This window comes from Cyprinodon variegatus, unplaced genomic scaffold (assembly GCF_000732505.1).
Source record: "Cyprinodon variegatus isolate N-32 unplaced genomic scaffold, C_variegatus-1.0 Scaffold657, whole genome shotgun sequence".
Taxonomy (NCBI): domain Eukaryota; kingdom Metazoa; phylum Chordata; class Actinopteri; order Cyprinodontiformes; family Cyprinodontidae; genus Cyprinodon; species Cyprinodon variegatus.
Window position 1 is genome coordinate 302835 of NW_015151110.1, and position 19185 is coordinate 322019.

The window sequence follows — 19185 nt, forward strand, 5'->3', positions numbered from 1 at the left end:
TAGTGGACTTAATAGTGAACTCAGTTAACTTACCGTTCGGACAGATGATCACTGCTTTTTTCTCCCTGTTGGTCACCTAACTCCTCCTCCACCGCGCGGTGCCTGCACCATCTTTGTCATTATTTGCCACTGTCGGGTCGCAACAGCCTATGGCGACAGCGGGCCACTGTGACCGCTAATCCCATAATGCTTTGTGAGGAGAGCTCTCTGCGCAAATCATTCTAGGATATATTTGCCTCTGCTGTTGCCTTTCTTTTCTTCTCATACACTTTGTAGACATGTTTTCTCTTATGACTCTTGGCCATTTTCAAAGAACCGCGGGGAGAAAGGTGAGCTTCAATGACTGTCTGAAACCGAAACTCACCATAGATATACGCCTGAAAGTATGCATAGCCTTATGTAAACCTAGCACCAAAATGATTCACCAAGTATTTTAACGATCCACCCGAAAATAAAGGATCAGCCTCTATACCTTTAAATCTAAAAAGAGCCATTTTATCAGTGAGTCAGACAATTGTTTGTGAACTTTTGTTTGAAACTGGGCTTTCATTTGAAGTCATTTGCAATCTTTTAATTAAAAAAAAATAAAAACCTTTTTTAATCTAATGCCTGATTACAACTATTTAATGACCTTGTTCTTAAGAGCATCTGTCGTATGGGCTAAATTGTGAATCACAGTTTTTATAAGATTCAGTCTTTTTTCATTTCGTTTTAATGAAAGACACATTCAGTATATTTCAGCTGTGTCATTATGAAACAAATAACCTCAAAGCACCCTAAGAATTTTAGATTAGGTATTGTTATGCTCACTGTGAATTTTATTACCTCAGAATGTACCCAGGTGATAGGGGGTAATTTTGGAAACAGTAATGCCTACTACTATCTGAATGCATGAAATAAATAATAATTTAACACCCAAGTATTATTGCCAGTAAAGAAAAATTATAGGAAGTATGTGGCATTTCAAACTCACCTCTTATAAAAGCCTTGTGTCGTTTAATGGAGCTCACCTTCCTTTTGGCTTGGGATGAAATTAATCCCCACTGGTTTTTAAAATGGAGGACTAATTGCCCTTAATTATTTCAGGCAAATTCGTTAGCAAGCACTGGGTTATTTAAAGTGTCTGAGGAGCTGAGATGAGGAAAACCTGCTCACTAAACTTTAGTGAATAACATAGGGGTTCCAAGATTTAAGTAGAACCAATATGCATTGGACATCTTCAATAATGCAGGGGTGTCAACTTATTTCTGTATCACAAAAATTTAGCATTATAAACTCTCTAAAATATAAAATGCTGTGGAGGGACAAGCTCAGCTCACAGACCTTTAGTTTCCATCTTTTGGTTGAACCTGAAGTGTAATCAAATCATTCAACATGCATTCTGATGGTATTTATTAATCAGCGATCTGCTTAGAAGTGCAGTTTTGCTGTATTTAACTGAATAATTAAACCTTTTAATCGGAGCATTATAATGTGAAACATAGAGTATCCGAGGACCTAGTTTGCTATAAAGTTACTAGACTTTGATAATACAGCATGAATTTTAAAGCTGAAGCCAAAATTCTACTAACAGCTGGCAGAGTTATATTTAAAATGATTTTTATTCATGATTTTCATTTTTTTTATGATAGAAAATTAGAGAGGTCCTCCAAACAATAGTTCAGAAGTAATAATTCAAACTACTGTATGTAGCTATCTCTCTTTTTTGTTCATAGCTTGGTAAAAAAAAAAAAAGCTGTTATAAAAAGCAGACTCAACATTATGTGAATTTTGGTGAAATCAAACCCTTATAGTCGCTGACCAAGACTTTACAAAGCTTTAAGGATTTGGAGGCGTCAATGCCATTGCCATAATCTTTAGGTCTCTCCTTAGATTTATTTTATTTTTTTGAATCAGATTTTACTCTACAGCTATGCTAATGATACGCAGCCTCTGTTTTGATATTTAGTCAAAGAAGTGTTGCTCTTGTAACTGTATTTGAGTTGTCACCTGTCATGTTAGTTGCAACTTGACATCTGTCACAATGTTGTTGCTATAAGTCGTAAGGGTTCTTTCCTGTCTTTTTGTGCACTTTAGGTTTAGCCTGAATAATTAACAAAGCACCTAAGGACAGAGTTTTGAAATAAAAGATTTATTTCATTTTGTCCACTAATGGCGAAAAACTTCTTAAATTGAAATTGATTTTATATTAGAAATATTAAAAGGTTTGAAAATAGGAGACTTTCACCAAATCACTGGTGTCCTCTTGCATCCAATCCCTTTAGTTTTAAACTAATTTTAACCATTCAATACTAACTGATTTTCTTTACAGATAACATGATGCTCCCATGTTTGAAACATTACAAAATTAAATCTATGTAATTATTTTGTATCTGAGAGGCACTGGAAGACCTCATATATTTGGCAACATCATACGTAATTGACCTTAGCTGTAATTGCTGAATACCTTTTCAACATTTTAAGATGTTTGCTCGAGGCTAAAGAAGTATAATTCACCTCATCTCTAGTTCTCAACTTGTGCATCTTTTGCTTTTAATGGCTAAAATATCAAGGTTATTTCAGCAGATAATAATTCTCAAGGTTCTTTTTATATATGTATGCCAAGGATAAGATTCTGCAATAATGATTCTCCACTAAAGCTGTCTTCTTTGCCAAGCAATAAGAAAAAGTAATATTTTTCCATTTGCTCTGAAAGGTTCCTACTTCCTGGTTAATTAGGGTTGAAACCCATATCCTAGGTAAAGTTTATCTCCATGATTTCAGAAAACCTTGCAGCTCCTTGCAGGTGAGTCATGGCACGGATGTTGCTAACTGGTTTGTAGCCACACAAAAAAAAGTTCACGCAATAGTTTTTGAAGTACCGGTAACTTCACGTTCGACTCTGGGCTTCAACATCTAAGACAACCAACAATTTATTGATACCCCTTAATAATAACATTAAAAGGTTTATAGAATAAATCATTTATCACAATGTCAAACTGTAACACTAACAGGGATGAGAAAAACAAGGCATACTTATTTAGTGGGAAAACTAATTCCACATTGAAATAAAACTGTGTAGAAAAACTTCACTAATTATGGCAATAATGCATTTCTACACAAATTGGAGTGAAACAGTAAAGTTATTGTTATGTAGTCTACAATTTAAAGATCAATTCATGCTGTTTAAAGAGAGGGCTAGAAGGACACAGTAATTTATCTAAATGTGCCCATATATGTTGTCACAGCAATATTTTTATAGGTTAAAAAAATGGAATGGTCTTTAAGTATGTTTCCCTCATAAGGAGGATATAGGCTCTAAAACTCTATGCTAGAAGACTAACAAAAGTAACTGCTGCAACAGTCTTTGCAATGTTCTTTATGTAGCATCATCGTCCCTACAAAAGGAAAGCTTTCCTTACAAGCATGGCTTTCCTCCTGACAATATTTGAAGGGCCAACAGATCCATCATGCTTCCATTTTCAGATGATACACTAAGCAGTGCGCTGTGCAAGTTTATTGCTTTCATATGGTCCCATGACCTCCTCCTGTATACAATGTCGTAAGTATTGTGTTCCTGTATTTCAGTTTCAAATAGAATCCATTATAAAAGTATTCACAGTGTCAAACTTTTTCCCTATTAACTATATTGCTGCTGTAGTAAGATATGCCACCTATACAAAATTAAGCTGAGGTGCATATTGTTTCCTTTTATAGTCTTTTAGGTGTTTCTACAGATTAAATAATCTGACTGTATCAATTTGGACACGAGGTTTGACATTATTAGGAAAGAGAAACTGTTATAAACTGAGTGATGAAGGGAGAGGGCCTTATCAGAACTCCATGGTCACTTTGTCAGAGCTTCCAGATGACAACAGTAATATACCGATCTATCCTGTATGGTAGAAGGGTCCGAAGAAAGCCTTTCCTTAATAAAAGGCCCGAGGCAGCCTGTCTGGAGTTTACCAAAAGGCACCTGAAGGACTCTAAGATCATGAGAAACAAAGTTTCAAAAAATCATTAAGCAAAGGCTGTGAATATCCATGTAATCTGTTTTTATAGTTTCAGGCTGGAACATAACTAAATATGAAAAAAGAGCAGCGCTGTGAATACTTTCCAGATGGGTATTATGCCGCTTGCTTTATAGAGATTCAATCTATAACTAAGTTTACACACAAGTGGACTCTATTGATTAATTGGATGACTTGATGACAGGTGGTTGCACTGGATTTTATCCATCCATCCATCCATCCATCTTCCTCCGCTTATCCGGGGTCGGGTCGCGGGGGCAGCAGCTTAAGAAGGGAGGCCCAGACTTCCCTCTCCCCAGCCACTTCTTCCAGCTCTTCAGGAGGAACCCCAAGGCGTTCCCAGGCCAGCCGAGAAACATAGTCTCTCCAGCGTGTCCAGGGTCTTTCCCGGGGCCTCCCCCGGTGGGACGTGCCCGGAACACCTCACCAGGGAGGCGTCCAGGAGGCATCCTAACCAGATGCCCAAGCCACCTCAACTGGATTTTATCTAACAGAATTTATTTAAAGAGGGCTAAAAAGATAAATACACCCCTCCATTTTTTAAATGAAAATATCAATACAACAGGCATTTTCTTTTTATTTCACAATATCTCATTGTGTTTTGGTCTACATATAAAATTCCTCTGAAATAGAATGGAGCTTGTGAAGGTTAAATTACAAAATGTAAAAAAAAAAATTTCAACTGGAATAAACAAATTTGAGAGCACTTCATCTACTTGCTGGGGTGCTCGTCTGCAGCATTGATGATTCAAATTTGTATATTTGCTTAACTCAATTAATAAAAAACTTTTTCTTCCTTCTTGCTATGCCTGAAACTGTCTTTTTTTTTAATAATAGTAAATGTGACCCATTTTTCTGTGGTCGTTTGAACAGGTGGGGAAGGTCCGGAAGACTGCAGCAAGAAAGAGAGAGTACCACATACTGTTTATGGTTCTGACCACAGCAGCCTGCTACCTGCTGTGCTGGATGCCGTATGGTGTCGTGGCCATGATGGCGACATTTGGCCCCCCTAACATCATAAGTCCTGTCGCCAGCGTGGTCCCTTCACTTCTGGCCAAGAGCAGCACTGTCATCAACCCCCTAATCTACATCCTGATGAATAAACAAGTAAGAAATACACTTTTTTTTTTTTTTAGAATTTCAAAATTGTTTAAATGAAATTCAATTCTTTGTATGTTTGTTTTAACAATTTTATTCACATGGTAAAAAAGGACATAACAGCTCAAATCATACAAATCCTCCATTTAAATATCATTCAAGTGTAAGAAGAAGAAAACTCACTAAATAAAAAAAAAAAAATCAAGCTCATCCTAAGGCTGCTGGAAGTGAAAAAAGACCTCCTACCACACCGTGCTGCAAGTAGCTGCAGACGGGAAATCTAAAATAAATTCTAATCATGAGCAATTAAGTGTGGTCCTGAATCGGTCCTTAGCTAATCAAAATAAAATGTGAAAAGTAGACCTCGAGAGAAAAAAGCAGATTTAAAGAGGAATATCTTTATAAAAGGGTCCAAATGATATTCTCTCTCAACTGACCATGAGTTGATGCCAATTTTTCCATTCAGTTTCCAGTATTTAACACTGCCGGGAAAAAAAGTTCCCTTAAGTGGCGAAGAAAAAATAAAATAAAGAGAAACATTGGTTCCCAAAAAGTCCTGCCTTTACTCATTCCACTTTTTATCCATCTGGCACACAATTTAATGTGAATTTGGCACAATATTAGAATACATGACTAAGATTGCTAGAAGACAAAAGGGAACAGCTGAATGCAACACCAAAAACTCAAATGGTCCAACAAGCATGCGTTTAAACAAAATCATAAAATAAAGCTAAGAAAAAAACCTTAAATCACAGTAAACTACAATTATGTCAATGATCTGAAGGACAAACACAGCAACCACAGTTTAAGACTCAGCCCTAATCCTGACTTCTGCATGCTCTGTGTGACCAAAAGTACAAATGTACAATACATGTAGGACTTTTAGCACGTTCATTGTGCTACAGTTACAATCGCAGCCATTTTAACACCCCTGCGGCAAAGCTGAAAACCTGCAGCCTGCAAAAACCTTTTCATATATCATTTTCTTTAATCTCGTTACTGGGGTTCTTTAACCTGACTGGGGCTGGGTATATTTTATAAAAGGCAAAAAAAAAAAAGGGTGGCAACAAACCTTATTTTTTTCCATTTCTCATCTATACCTAGGGAGCTAGAAAATCAAATAGCATTTTTTACTAGGCATACAATATACTCTTATGGTGCAATAGCTCAATTTAAAATAGCAGTTTTTGTGGTAAGTTTCTGAGAAAAAGAAAAATAAAACAGCTAAATTCATTGATTTTAATAAAAAATCTAACCCTACATGTTCTATTGCTGCTCAAGTTACATATTTAATATTTACCCTTTCAGATTTTCAGCCATTCAGTTTAGGCTGACTTGATCTTTTACAGATTGAATAAAGAATGAACAGCATAACATTTATTTGTGATTATTAAGTAATCAGAATGACTAATGTTTTAACTAATAACTCTCACTAGAGTCTAACACATTGCCCAAGCTAATGTTAGCTTTTAAGCCATCTGCTGAGGAATAAAACACCCTGCTTAGCAGACGGTGACATGGATACCTACAGATTTAAAACAGCTTAATTTAATTAGAGCTTAATTTACAATAACAAACAGTCTAAAACATCTGATGTGTTTTATGAATGATTGATGGAAAATTCTAGTAGCAGTTTTTTATCTAGTAGAAAAGCAATGTGTGAGATTAGCTGGAATAAACTCAACATTTATAAAACCAAACTCAAGTTACGTTTAAATAAGAATTTAGTTAAGAAGAATAGTTTGCTGTCTTCTAGGTTTTGTTTTCTGTTATTAACTGCATTTTACTAAATAAGAACATTAATATATTGCCGTCGGTGAAATTAATATGAGTTACCTGGTAATAACTGTTTGAAATCTAAGAAGTCTGACTTTATCTTGTCTGCCTAAAATTTGAAGCAGAGCACTTACCTGATCATAACTTACAATTTACTTTCTCCATTGTTACATAGTAACATACAATTGTAATCATCATTACTTTTAAATTATATACTTAATTTTTGGGTTTATTAGCAAGGAAAGTTTTTATTGCTACCTAGTAATATAGTGTAACTTGCTATGGTATTACCATGTTATTAAATGGATTATAATGTACTTAAAAAAAAAAAAGTGTTAAAAAAGTGTTACCAAAAAAGTAATACTAAATGATAATATAGTAAAATAAAATACTTATCGTGAATTTTTGTTAAATGAATAATTCTAAAAAACAAATTGTCCCAGACAAATTAAAGTGCCTTGCTCATGAACAGTTAACCGGCGTTTCTGTCAACAGGTTCAGAAGTCTGACTTAACATTTCCTGAACCTTACAGAAAACACTTGATTTCAAAGATTGCTTCAAAACATTGCTCAACAACATTTTAGTTCTTTTATTTATTATGTATACACATATGTTTATATCAGGGCTGAAACTACTAACCTTGATTAATAGATTATTGAAATTATCGTCCACTAATTTAGTAATTGATTAATTGTTAACTATAGTGTAGAGACTGTTAAATATGATTTCAGCCGTCAGAGCGACCCACTTACACAATTGTAAAAAAATCTATTAACATTTTGCATTTAAGATTAGAAAAAAGTTTTTACATGTAAATACGCTCTATCAGGAAATCCTCAAGTGGAAAAGTGGTTTAACTTCGTATAAAATCTTCATTAAGGAATGTTTGGCTATGCGATTATTAATCGATCAATCGAAAAAATTATCAACAGATTAATCAATTGGCAAAATAATCGTTAGTTACACCCCTAATGTATATATACATGTATACATATATATATTGAAAATAAATGTCATGGTTTTCATTTATTTATTTACTTTTGTCTTTTTTTGATTCATTTTTCTGGCCACTGATTTTTTCTGTCTTTTAAACGAAGGGTACATAAACTTTCAAGCACAACTGTAAATACACCTCAAGTGAAATATGGCACCAAAGCAATTGGCAAAGTCTAATACAGGAATTTTCATATAAACTATAGACTCAATACATGTTTTAAAAATGTATGCTTTTATATATAATACACACTAACCCATACCCAGCCCAAGTTGAACCCCAGAAACAGCTTCAAGTCGACTTCTATACTGCAGCATTCATTACCCCTCACATATAGTGCAACAGTTTCACATCTTTGATAAAAAACCAATTGCACAAAATTGCTAAAAAAGCATTTTTCATAGACTTTCATACCTGAGCTGACTTTGAATGTCTCTACAGCCAGCTCCAGATGTGGCACCAATTCACTGTAAACGAGTAAAATGATCTAGACTTTTAATCGCCTCTGTTCTGAGCTGTGGTGCATATTGAAACAATGACCCATGTCTGCCTATAAGGATCAATGCACTTTATCCAAAGAAATATCCCTGCAGTGCATGTATGCAGACATTATAACAGAGGCAAGCTCCGTTAAGGTTTGGCCAAAACAGGCAGTGGTAAAATTACATTCAATAAAGAGTGAACTCAGGGAGGAAAAAAAAAAAAAAAGCTGAGAAGTACATGACTGCAGAAAAATTGACTGCTCCACATGGCATCACAATCAAAATTGAATGGCAATGCAGCTTTAACCCAGAGTGTACTGCATTTGTTTGAATGGTGAAAAGGCAACCGGAGGAAAGTGTTCAGCTGACCACCAGGCACGGGGGGGGGGGCTTTAGCGGTTCTCAGCATCCATTTTTTTCCCCCTTTTTTCGGCCCCTCATTTCCTTTCCTTTAACAAAGCAAGTGCACCCTAAAAAAAAAATCCTACACTGTGATCAGAATGGTGGCTTTCAATCATCGTGCAAAAAAAAAAAAAAAAAATTGTGATTTTTTTTTTTTTTTAACCATCATGACAGCAGTAGCGAGAAACTCATTCCCCATGAAGACATTAAAACAGATTCTGATTATCCTGGAACATATGTACAGTAAATTTGAAAAATCTTTTGAAAAAACAGGAAACTTCAACATTCTTTTGCGAACATTGCTTCTGTATAAAGACTCCTATGACATTCAGAGTGAGTCTTCTCTTTAATTACTAACAACACTCTGGATTATTGAAGTATGAATGTGAAGTATTAAACAGTGGCTTTCAGTAAAGTAGATCACCACCTATACAACTGTAAAACTGTTTTTTTTGTTTTTGTTTTTTTTACATGACTGAAATACATCAAGTTATCAAAAACTGACTTTCTATCTAAAACATGGATTTGTTGCTACTCTAGTCAGCTCCACAGCTAACGTGGCTCAGCTAAAGCAGTTTTTTTTTTTTTTTTTTTACTTTTGTTTTTTTGTTCCCATCTCCAGTCTGTGGTCAAGTTAACTATTATTAAAGAAGACAATTTTAAACAACCTCCATGTTGATCCCTCCCTGGAGGGCTATGGCTTATGCTCTTACTGGGGCCAATTTGAAACGGGTAAGCTTCAGCCTTCTTGTCTGCTGTGCCTTTATTGCAACTCTCCCTTGGTCAGCCAGAAAAAGCCAGTGTATGCGTTTTTATATTCAGGCTCAGAGGGTTTGATATTTCAGATGTCACAGTCGACGGTGCTGAAGCCCGGAAGAGTAGCACGTCCCTTTTTTTGGAGGTCTCTCTCGGGCCCTGTGTTGATGCGCTGGATCAGGATCTTCTCATAGAGGAGGGGGTGGTAGGCCCCCAGCGTGCAGGCGGCATCATAATATCGCTCGTGGTAGTGGCACAGGTCGGACTGCCTCATGGAGGGAATGTACTCGTACACGTGCACCTGCTCGCACAGCGACATCATCAGGAGAATGCCTGCAATGCCAACAGAAAAAAAGAGCACCGTTTAGTTTTGAAATTTTTCCTCACAGGGTTTCTGTCAAAAGCTTTTTTTTTTAGGTTATCAGATGATTTTATTTTTAATGGACCCAGGTTGGTTGGCATGAAAAGTAAGTCCTAAACCTAAAGGCTGTGCTTCCTTTGGCACCAACAAGTGTTTGCACTCACGCTCAACAGCTTTTATATAGCTGCAGAGAAATCTGGGAACACTTCTTTGCACAATTGCTTTTAACTCTGCTCACATTGGAGGGTTTCCAGCCAGAAACCCTCCAATGTGAGCCTGTTGAAGATCATTTTGTAACATTCCTGTTGAATTTTATTTGAATTAAACTAGGCCACTCCTAGACCTCAATCTTTCTTTTTTGTATATTTTTTCCTAATTATTCAAAATGTAATCTAATTTAGATTCAACATTATTTTCACAGTGTCTGGTTTATTGGGTCAGTTTTTTCTCTTCTTACTAGGTAAAAAGATGGAAAACAAATTTCTGTGTTAAGTCAGGTCATGCTTAACTGTTAAAATCTATTGTTTGATTCAAAATAATTCAGTCTGACAACATAGGAAAAACATTAAAGCTAGGAGGTGGCAAATTGTTTTTATTTTCCAGAGATTTAAGAGTAATAATTGATATATTTATAAATATATTCCACCACTGGTGGAAATATGCTACAGAAACCTAATATTAAAAATAAAGACCAGAGAGCTACAGTGCATTAATGATCTTCTTTCCCAAGAGTATCAAGTTAAACCATCATCCACACCTGGAAGCTGCCAGGTATGAGCAAAGCTAAACTTCTGAGCAGCCTGAAATATCATATCTCAGAGCTCAGATCTGATGCATCATTGAAAAAGTTTTAATCTTTTAAGTTTCAAAAGCCTGTTGTGTCAAAATCTGTTTTCGAGAAAACATACACTTCTGTTGTGCTAAAAAAGACAGGGTTGTCTTTCTTAAAAAAAGAAAAAAATAGGTAAATGAAAACAAGGAAGGCTGCAGGAGTTTGCCACCTCCTGTGCCCTGTAGGAGATAATGTTGCTGTGATGTGAAACAAAACCAAGCGCTTTGAGCACAGATCTCTAGTGTTATTAAGCCATCCCTCATCTTTCTGCACCATCCTGCTGATTTCTGTTTGTCAATCATTCCCAGTGTTTGTTGGTATTATAGCTCTAAATGTCTTCATGTCGCTCCCCACCATCTGCTATTCTTTCCCATGTTAACATTTTTAGGAAACTACTCTAAGGGGAGTAGGGCAAACATTCTTCTTGAGTAGGTAACTTTTTTAAATAATCATTCCTTGCTGCAAAAGCCTTACATTACAAAAACAGGAGGGGGAAATGTACAGTATGTAATAAATACGACATTTTCTCCATAAATAAAATTCTACCAAAATAATTTTACAGCAAATATCAGATGGAAAGTTACAGATATGTCGAGTGGAGAGAGACAGGAAATGCTTTACATGTTTACATAAATGTATTTAAAAGTAGGGGTGGGCATTTATCATATTATTGTGATTTATGTCCAGATACATTTTTAAATTCATCTTGACAATGATTAAATTCAACAATCTGTTTAATATCAAGAAATACAAATTAAACTGATACTAAAGTATATGATATCAATACCTTTAGTGATAAGAATCCCAGCTTTTTAAATTGATGTCATGAAGGAGCATATTATTAAAAAATGGGTTTTATGTGTTTCTGCGGCTATTAATGTCATGACATGGAGTCACAGCCAAACAGTTACCTAAAAAAAGATGGTAAAGATGTACGAGTTGTTTTTCAGAATCGCTTATCGTTATCACAATGGTACCACAAAAAAAACTAAGACGCCCAGAATAGATGCATTTATAGCCTGACAGTTTTTTCTGGGGACACTTTTCTCTTTAGAATATTTTTTTTTTTTATCCACAGATTTTCCATCTTGCTTATTTATGAAGAGGTAGTACATAAATAGATTTATTTATTAAGGCAGGATAACAGCAAAAAACATGCATTTTAAATAATTGACAGGCTTCAGTCCAGTTTTTACAGTTCTACATCTTTACCATCATATTTTTTTCTCATGGTTATTTAATGGTGAAACTATTAATCGTGATTAATTGATTATTCAAATTGTTGTCAATTAGTTTAGTAATCGATTTAGCTGAAAGAGCAACCCACTTAGAGCAATAATTATAACATACAAAAAAGATATATAAACATTTTAAATTTAAGATAAAAAACCTGCAGTATTTTTCCATCAATATGCTCTATCAGGAATTTTTCAATTTGCATAGTTTTAACTTAATCTGGTTTAAATTCTGTATAAAATCTTTTATTATCAAATTATTAATTAAATTAATGGAAAAAAATAAAAGAAGACTCAACCAGCAACATAATTGTTATTTGCAGCCCTTTTCTCATCGTCATTCCACTCTATAACATGAACCTTTATAAAATAGCTTTTGTGTTTGCAGTTTCTTGTGTCATTGTATTTACATCAGGTGGGAATTTCATGTAATACACCCCTTAGGAATAGATTTACAGAGAAAGGAATTGATTTTGACGTTGCTTTTTCATCTTTGAACTGCTTCATTAGCCTGTGGTGTTTCTTTGGGGCATAAAAATAATTAAAAAAAAAAAGGAAAATGCTAATATTTGTAAGACTTTACTATTAAGAGACATTAATCTAAACAATTTCCCTGTTTCTTTTTATTATTCACCTTCACTACTGAACCAGTGAACTACAAATATAAAGTGTATTTTAATTTAGAAAACATAGGAAAACCTAAAAGATAATTTTTTATTTTCCCCCAAGAATCATTTGGAAGGAAGGAAGAAGGAAGGAAGGAAGGAAGGAAGGAAGGAAGGAAGGAAGGAAGGAAGGAAGGAAGGAAGGAAGGAAGGAAGGAAGGAAACACAGGAAAGACAGAGACAACTGTGTCCAATCTTAGGAAGAAGGGAGTTTTAATGAGTTTTTTCTCTCTCAGTTCTACAGGTGTTTCCTGATTCTGTTCCACTGCACTCACTGGTCGGCTGAAAATGGTAACACTTCAATGCCCTCCAAGACTACAGTAATCCCTTTGAATCGAAGAGTGTACAGCAACACTGTGGCACAGATCTCTACAGATGCTCTTAACTAGTGTTTCTCCAAGGATTTCTCCTTTCCTCAACATCATGACCGTGGCCTGACAGTCCCCATCAGCAACTTTCCTAAACTATTCCTGTTGATATGCCATCATGACGGCTTCCACAATTCCAAAATAAGACTTTCTGAGGAATTTCAGAGGTCGAATACATGGATTTTCTTCCTCTCTGCTCTGAGACGATGCTTGGTGATATTTTTTTTTTCCTGGCACACCGTCAGCCTTGTGCTTTATCCTAAACGTGTTGCACTGATTGAGGTCATGGCTTTGTGTGTGCAGCTTTGATTTTCTTCCATGGAAAATTGATCAAAGCCACCCATTTTCATGCTAATACAGAAAACAACATTCGGCTGATGTCTTTGGCAACTGGTGGAACCAAGACAAGTGGGCAATAACATGCAACATACGTCCCATCAACAGTTTGTTTTTCTGTGGATAAAAAAAAGAAAAAAAACAAAACAAAACATGATAGCTGTTTACTGAGCTTTCTTTTTAAAGTGTGTTTCCTTGTTTTCATTTCTCATCCCACCTTATTTACTCCTCTCTTATCGAAGATTTTCCATTATTCAAATGAACTTTTTCCATTTTTCTAAAGGTGCAGATGGAGTAAACAAAATCAAATCCCATCTATGTTGGATGCAATGTTCACTTTGACTCAATCCCCCTTTAATTTACACATCATTTTCTACCTATGCGTTACCATTTCTCTCCAACCTGCTTTTCATACCAGTTAGCAAAATGTTTCCAACCCATGTAGGCTCTATGTGTGTATCGGAGCATAAATTGCATTTGTCACATAATTTCAATTTAAGAAAATAAAATATTAAATTGCAGAGGCACTTAATTTTGGTCACGTTATATTTGACATGACTTAGAGAAAGAAAAATTTCTCATCTCACTCCAGCTCTTTTTAGGTAGTGGTGATGGTGGTTTAAGTGGGTTTCATACCCCAAAAAGGAAAGAGAAACATACAGTGAACATGCAGGTGTATGCATGCAAGCAGAAATAAGCACCTTTCCAAACAAAAGGTTAAAGTAAAGTCTTGAAACAATGGGTGCTTAAAAAGCAAGCTTTCAAGGCGAGGAAAAAAAACAAACAAACCCTGGAGTGAAACATCTACGGGTTTGTGCTTAGTGCAAAGGAAAATTGAAATAAAATTGTAATCGCAATGTTGAAAATAATCGCAATTTAATCCACTCCTAATAATTAAAATATATTTGAAAAGGACAGAACTTAAGCTGTAGTTGAAAATGTTTTTAACGTTTAGTTTAAAGCTTTATAGCACAACCAGCGGGACCAGGTATATGACATTTTTTTTTGATAAACACAAGCTCTTGTCAATATCCACCTCTGCAAGTTGGAACTAGGATCTTAAGAAGACTCAAGATTATAAAAGTCAATTCATTCAGTAGTATACAAAGATATATTTACAGGTTGTTTTTCTGTCATATGATCAAATACATTTTAAACATCACATTAGCAGAGTTATAGCTTCTTTAAATTATTGTTTTTTTTTTTAAGAAAAAGAAAATCATAGAAATCATAGGGATCAGCCTTGATAGGTGATAGATGTAAATGAGGGCATTCAGTATTTATGACTGTCACATTTTTCAAAATTTCAAACTGCTATAAAAGTCAACATGTTTACTTTGCAAGTTTTGCAAACACAAAATGAGACACTAACAAAAATACACAAAGAAAAATCTGCAAGCACAGAAAATAAGAAAGAAGGAAGGTGGAAATATGATACAAACACAAAAGCAGTTGAAAATACATAGATTAAAATACACAAACCACATAAGAAGGAAAAAAAATCGTCAAGTAGCAAAAACAACTGTGACTTTTCTGATCAGTTCTAACATAAAGGAACACCTGGAGTTACCTGAACTTCAAAGCTCTCGATTAGTTGCTGTAATCATTTAAACATGAAATTCTCCTTTGTAGAAAATGTCAAGCCATCAATTTTTGATTTTAGGATGAAACACATTTGAGTGATGCTGCAGAACAATGATCCAATTTTTATTAATCGGGATCACAGTGCGGAATTTCAAGTTTTCTTCCATTAAGAAAGTAGGCTGCAAACCTTTTGAAGCTTCAAAGAAATTAATAATTGGAGATAGCACAAAAATATCGAGAGTTATTGGTAAAGAAGCTCAAACTCTTTTACAATAGCAAGTACAACAAAAGGAAAAACGGGCTCCAGGACACCCCCTTAAGGTACACCGTAGCAAACTGGAAAAGTATTGAACCTGTTATTTGAAATGTTATAAAAAGATTCATGTGAATTAATTTATGTTGCTTCCTTAAGAGAATGAAATGGAATTCATGACAGAAAGTGAAATATTGCGAGTCTATTTTTTTTGGCAATTATGCAAATATGTTGCTGTTCACAAAGTGCTGTCCGAGTATACTCAATGAATTTGGGGTGGAAGTTAAAGGTGCTCCCTCTACAGGGATAACTGCATCATTGAGAGGGTTGTCAAATAAAATATAAGGATTTGCTGGAATCGACTCTGCACCAGATCACTCTGCTCTTCTGATGCAGTCTACAGTCTAAGAATCATAACAAAACATGGAGAGGCAGCATTCAGCTATTATGCTACACTCATTTGGAACAAAATACCAAAGCTATTCAATAACTTAAATGCTGAATTATTCTAAATTAGGTTTTAAGACCAATTTGCTTAGACTTTCATTTGACTGATCTATTCAACCTTTTAACCAAATAATTATTTAGGTCTGTCATACCGTTTTTCTTGACATTTCTTTCTTATTTCGCTGCAATGTATTGTATGAACTTTCTTATATTCTTGTCATGTAAAAAAAAAAAAAAAACCTGAAATGTTGCTTGTTGCTGAATTATGGTGTATGAAAAACTTCCACATCAAGAGCCAATAAAAACCAACAAATCCTACATGTATTTCTCCGTTTAATCAGTATTCTCATCCTACTATTCCATCTTTCACTGAGCTCTTAAACATAACCCATCTCTCTTGTCATCTGTATACACATTGTAAAGCTGCTTAAGTCCTGTAGAGTAATATTAAATAGTCTTTGTTTATTTAACCTTTATTATTAGGGGTGTGAAATGGCAAGAATTTATGTAGTATGTACATATAATGATACGATTTAATCCAATGCATCCCAATATATTAACAAAGACTATAGATTATATACATGATAGATTTTTATAATAATACAATTCTAGAAAATCTCACGAAATCTTGCTTTTCCTCTGCTACAGCTGCCAACTGGCTGCTGGAGGTTTAAGAGTTATAACAAGGTAAGAAAATTACACGGATGTTTTTCTATAAATACTTTTTACATTTAAGATCAAATTTGGCTGTATTTTGAATCAATACAAATATTGGCAAATGAATATCTCAATATTTCAAAAAAATCTATGTTTTTAAGCTAGTGGACTTGAAAGCATTTTACACTACATTCAGTCACTCATCCATTCTTTCACTTACTGAGGGTGGTGAGCTAGAATGTAGCCATAGCTGCCCTGGGGCTCGCCAAATAAGGCAAAGCTGCTGTACACAGGTGCAACCAGGCCCACCATCACTAGGAAATGCAGGCAAAGTGTCTTGCACAACGGCAGATGGGTGGAGTTGTAGTTGGAACCAGAAACCCTCTAATTGCAGGATAAATTTCTGGGTGAATAGTTTTCAAATTGCCATAATTTGAAAACTATTCATACAGACTCCTATTTTGAATAAAACTGCGTTCTCTGAAACACGCAATGCCCTAGACTTAAAACACTAAATATTGCTTTGTGTTTCTTTTACTGAAAAATTCCCCCCCAATAGGACATAGAATTAGGGCCAGGGTAGCTATACATCTTTTAAATTCTAGAGTAAAGTTGTAATATCATGAGAATAAAGAAATAAAATTACAAGAATAAAGTTGAACTAGAATAAAGTAATAAAATTATTAGAATAAAGTAATAAAATGACGAGAATAAGGTCACAACGAGAATTAAGTCATAAAATTATGGGAATAAAGTCATAACATTACGAGATTAAAGTGAAAATACTACGAGATTAAAGTTGTAATATTATGAGAATAAAATAATAAAATTACGAGAATAAAGTCGCACGAGAATAAAGTCATAAAATTACTAGAATAAAGTGATAAAATTACGAGAATAAAGTCGTAACGAGAATTAAGTATAAAATTACGAGAAAAAAGTAGCAACGAGAATTAAGACATAAAATTATGGGAATAAAGTCATAACATTACGAGATTAGAGTGGAAATATTACGAGAATAAAGTTGTAATATTATGACAACTTACTAGAAGCACTTTCTTTTCTAAACTGAGGAATTTCGAGGATCATGTGAAGTTATACTTTGGCATCAGTTTGACGAATAAGGAAATCTTTCAGCACACCAGCATCAAAATTCAGTATGTCAAAGTGGACTCAGGTTGCTGTTTAGTGGTGCTGGTAAGCAGTCAAACGCTGGTCGAAGCTCAACGCTTTCTTTCTGAACTGGGTTGTGGTTGGATGATTTAATTCTCGTAATTTTTCAACTTTATCCTCATAATTTTATGACTTTATCCTCGTAAATGTACGACTTTGATCTCATAATGCTACAATTTTATTCTAGTAATATTGCAACTTTATTCTGATAATGTTATGACTTTATTCTCGTTTTTGAAATAAAATTCTCTAGACAGGCCCTAATACTCTGTCGTACCCCAAAAACCAAAAGCTTGAGGCTATTTTTTTGTTGCCTTTCAGTTTATTATTGTACAAGTAGCAGTTTAGTTTTACATTTTGCGAGGGTGCAGTCATTTAAAATAAAAATTCAGATAAACTTTCTCCAGCCTTTTTGTTGCTTTCACTTTACATAGAGCATAAAGGTCACTAAAAAACATGTTCCACTGTCTTTTATCTCGTAAATGACTTAAACCTAGCAAATTTAGACGGCATGTTTTCCTTTGTCTCGTCTTTAAATATTCTTCCTATAGAATGGCCTAGACTGTATGAATCACTAATGCTTTGCATTAAAGTTCATGTTTAACAGATTTAAATATTGCAAAATAAAAAGCACTTCTCTACCGACACGCAGCCCTAGGAGGAAAGCTGCGCTGCTCCACGGTGAAAAACACAAGACCAAACGAGGAGCTAAATGTGATATCTGTGGGGGAGTTCGAAATATCTTATGCTGTGATGCAGCACACTTAAGGAGCGAATAAGGTGGTTGTGCAAGCTTCCAACACATGTGTTTCTGTTGTATCTTGACCTTGTTTACACATTTCTCCAGAAGAAAGAAGATCCAGCCACTGACTCAGAAGAGACTAACAGAGCCAAACATTTAGAAGGAAGTCTGAAAAAACAATGATTGCAGCTTTGGTAACAAAAACAAACAAAACAAGAAGCCAGATGTGTATTTTGACAATCTGAAAAGAGTTGTACTTTACTGTTCACATTTTTTTGTTTTAATAAACTTTCCTGCCATGCAAAAAGACAAATCTCATGTTACCTTTTTTTAAACATTGCAATTTTTTCTTGCAATTAAAGTATAGGAGCAGAACAACATGTGAGAACAACACAATGTCAGTTTTCTAGACGCCACAATTCTAGAAATACTGCATGCTTAAACCGCTACATTACAAACTGATATATTGATCTGCATTTCTCAGCACAAAAATAAATAATACCTGCATGTTGAAACATTCATGTAAGGTTTTTGGGATAAGGTTTGGGCTTAACATTCACCCAGATCAGGGAAAACCGTAAAAACAAAATAACTGTTTTCATATATGGTGGAAAGCAGTGTGATGTCCTGGAAGCCTCATAACATGAAACCTTGTTAAATAAGTTGCTGAATGACATTTACATTAACTTTATCCTCAAAAGTATTTCTTTAAAGTTCTGAATTATTCAGTTCAGGTGCTGCAGTCTCTGTGGGGCTAAATGTATTTAGAAATCCATCACCTAGGCCTGCAGACTTCTGCAAACATCAGTGAAAGCATTGTGCACTCTTAGGAGCATGGTGAAATCCAGTGTGGCATTATGATAAAATGACACCTGTGCAAGAAGTTTGGCCATTGAATTTTTATTCATAACAGATATTCCACAGTAAAATGAGAATGACACTATGTTAAATGGCAGTAACTAAGTTGTAGAGTAGAAAAATCACAGACCAGGGGTATCAGCTATTGATATTTT

The 19185-nt window shown here is 34.8% G+C and overlaps 2 protein-coding genes across 3 annotated transcripts in view; one reads left to right on the forward strand and one right to left on the reverse strand.

Moving 5' to 3' along the window:
* Positions 1 to 14236, forward strand: part of LOC107096900 (opsin-3-like) — a 46813-nt gene extending 32577 nt beyond the window's left edge. For both annotated transcript variants that reach the window (XM_015393785.1, XM_015393786.1), the window contains exons 3-4: positions 4884 to 5117; positions 12849 to 14236. In XM_015393785.1, the coding sequence (XP_015249271.1) occupies positions 4884 to 5117; positions 12849 to 13001 (387 nt within the window). In that variant the 3' untranslated portion in view covers positions 13002 to 14236. The remainder of the gene's footprint in view (positions 1 to 4883; positions 5118 to 12848) is intronic.
* The window catches only part of st6gal2 (ST6 beta-galactosamide alpha-2,6-sialyltranferase 2), an 83791-nt gene continuing 73966 nt past the window's right edge, over positions 9361 to 19185 (reverse strand). The window contains exon 7 of the mRNA XM_015393784.1: positions 9361 to 9852. Coding sequence (XP_015249270.1) covers positions 9605 to 9852 — 248 coding nt within the window. The 3' untranslated portion in view covers positions 9361 to 9604. The remainder of the gene's footprint in view (positions 9853 to 19185) is intronic.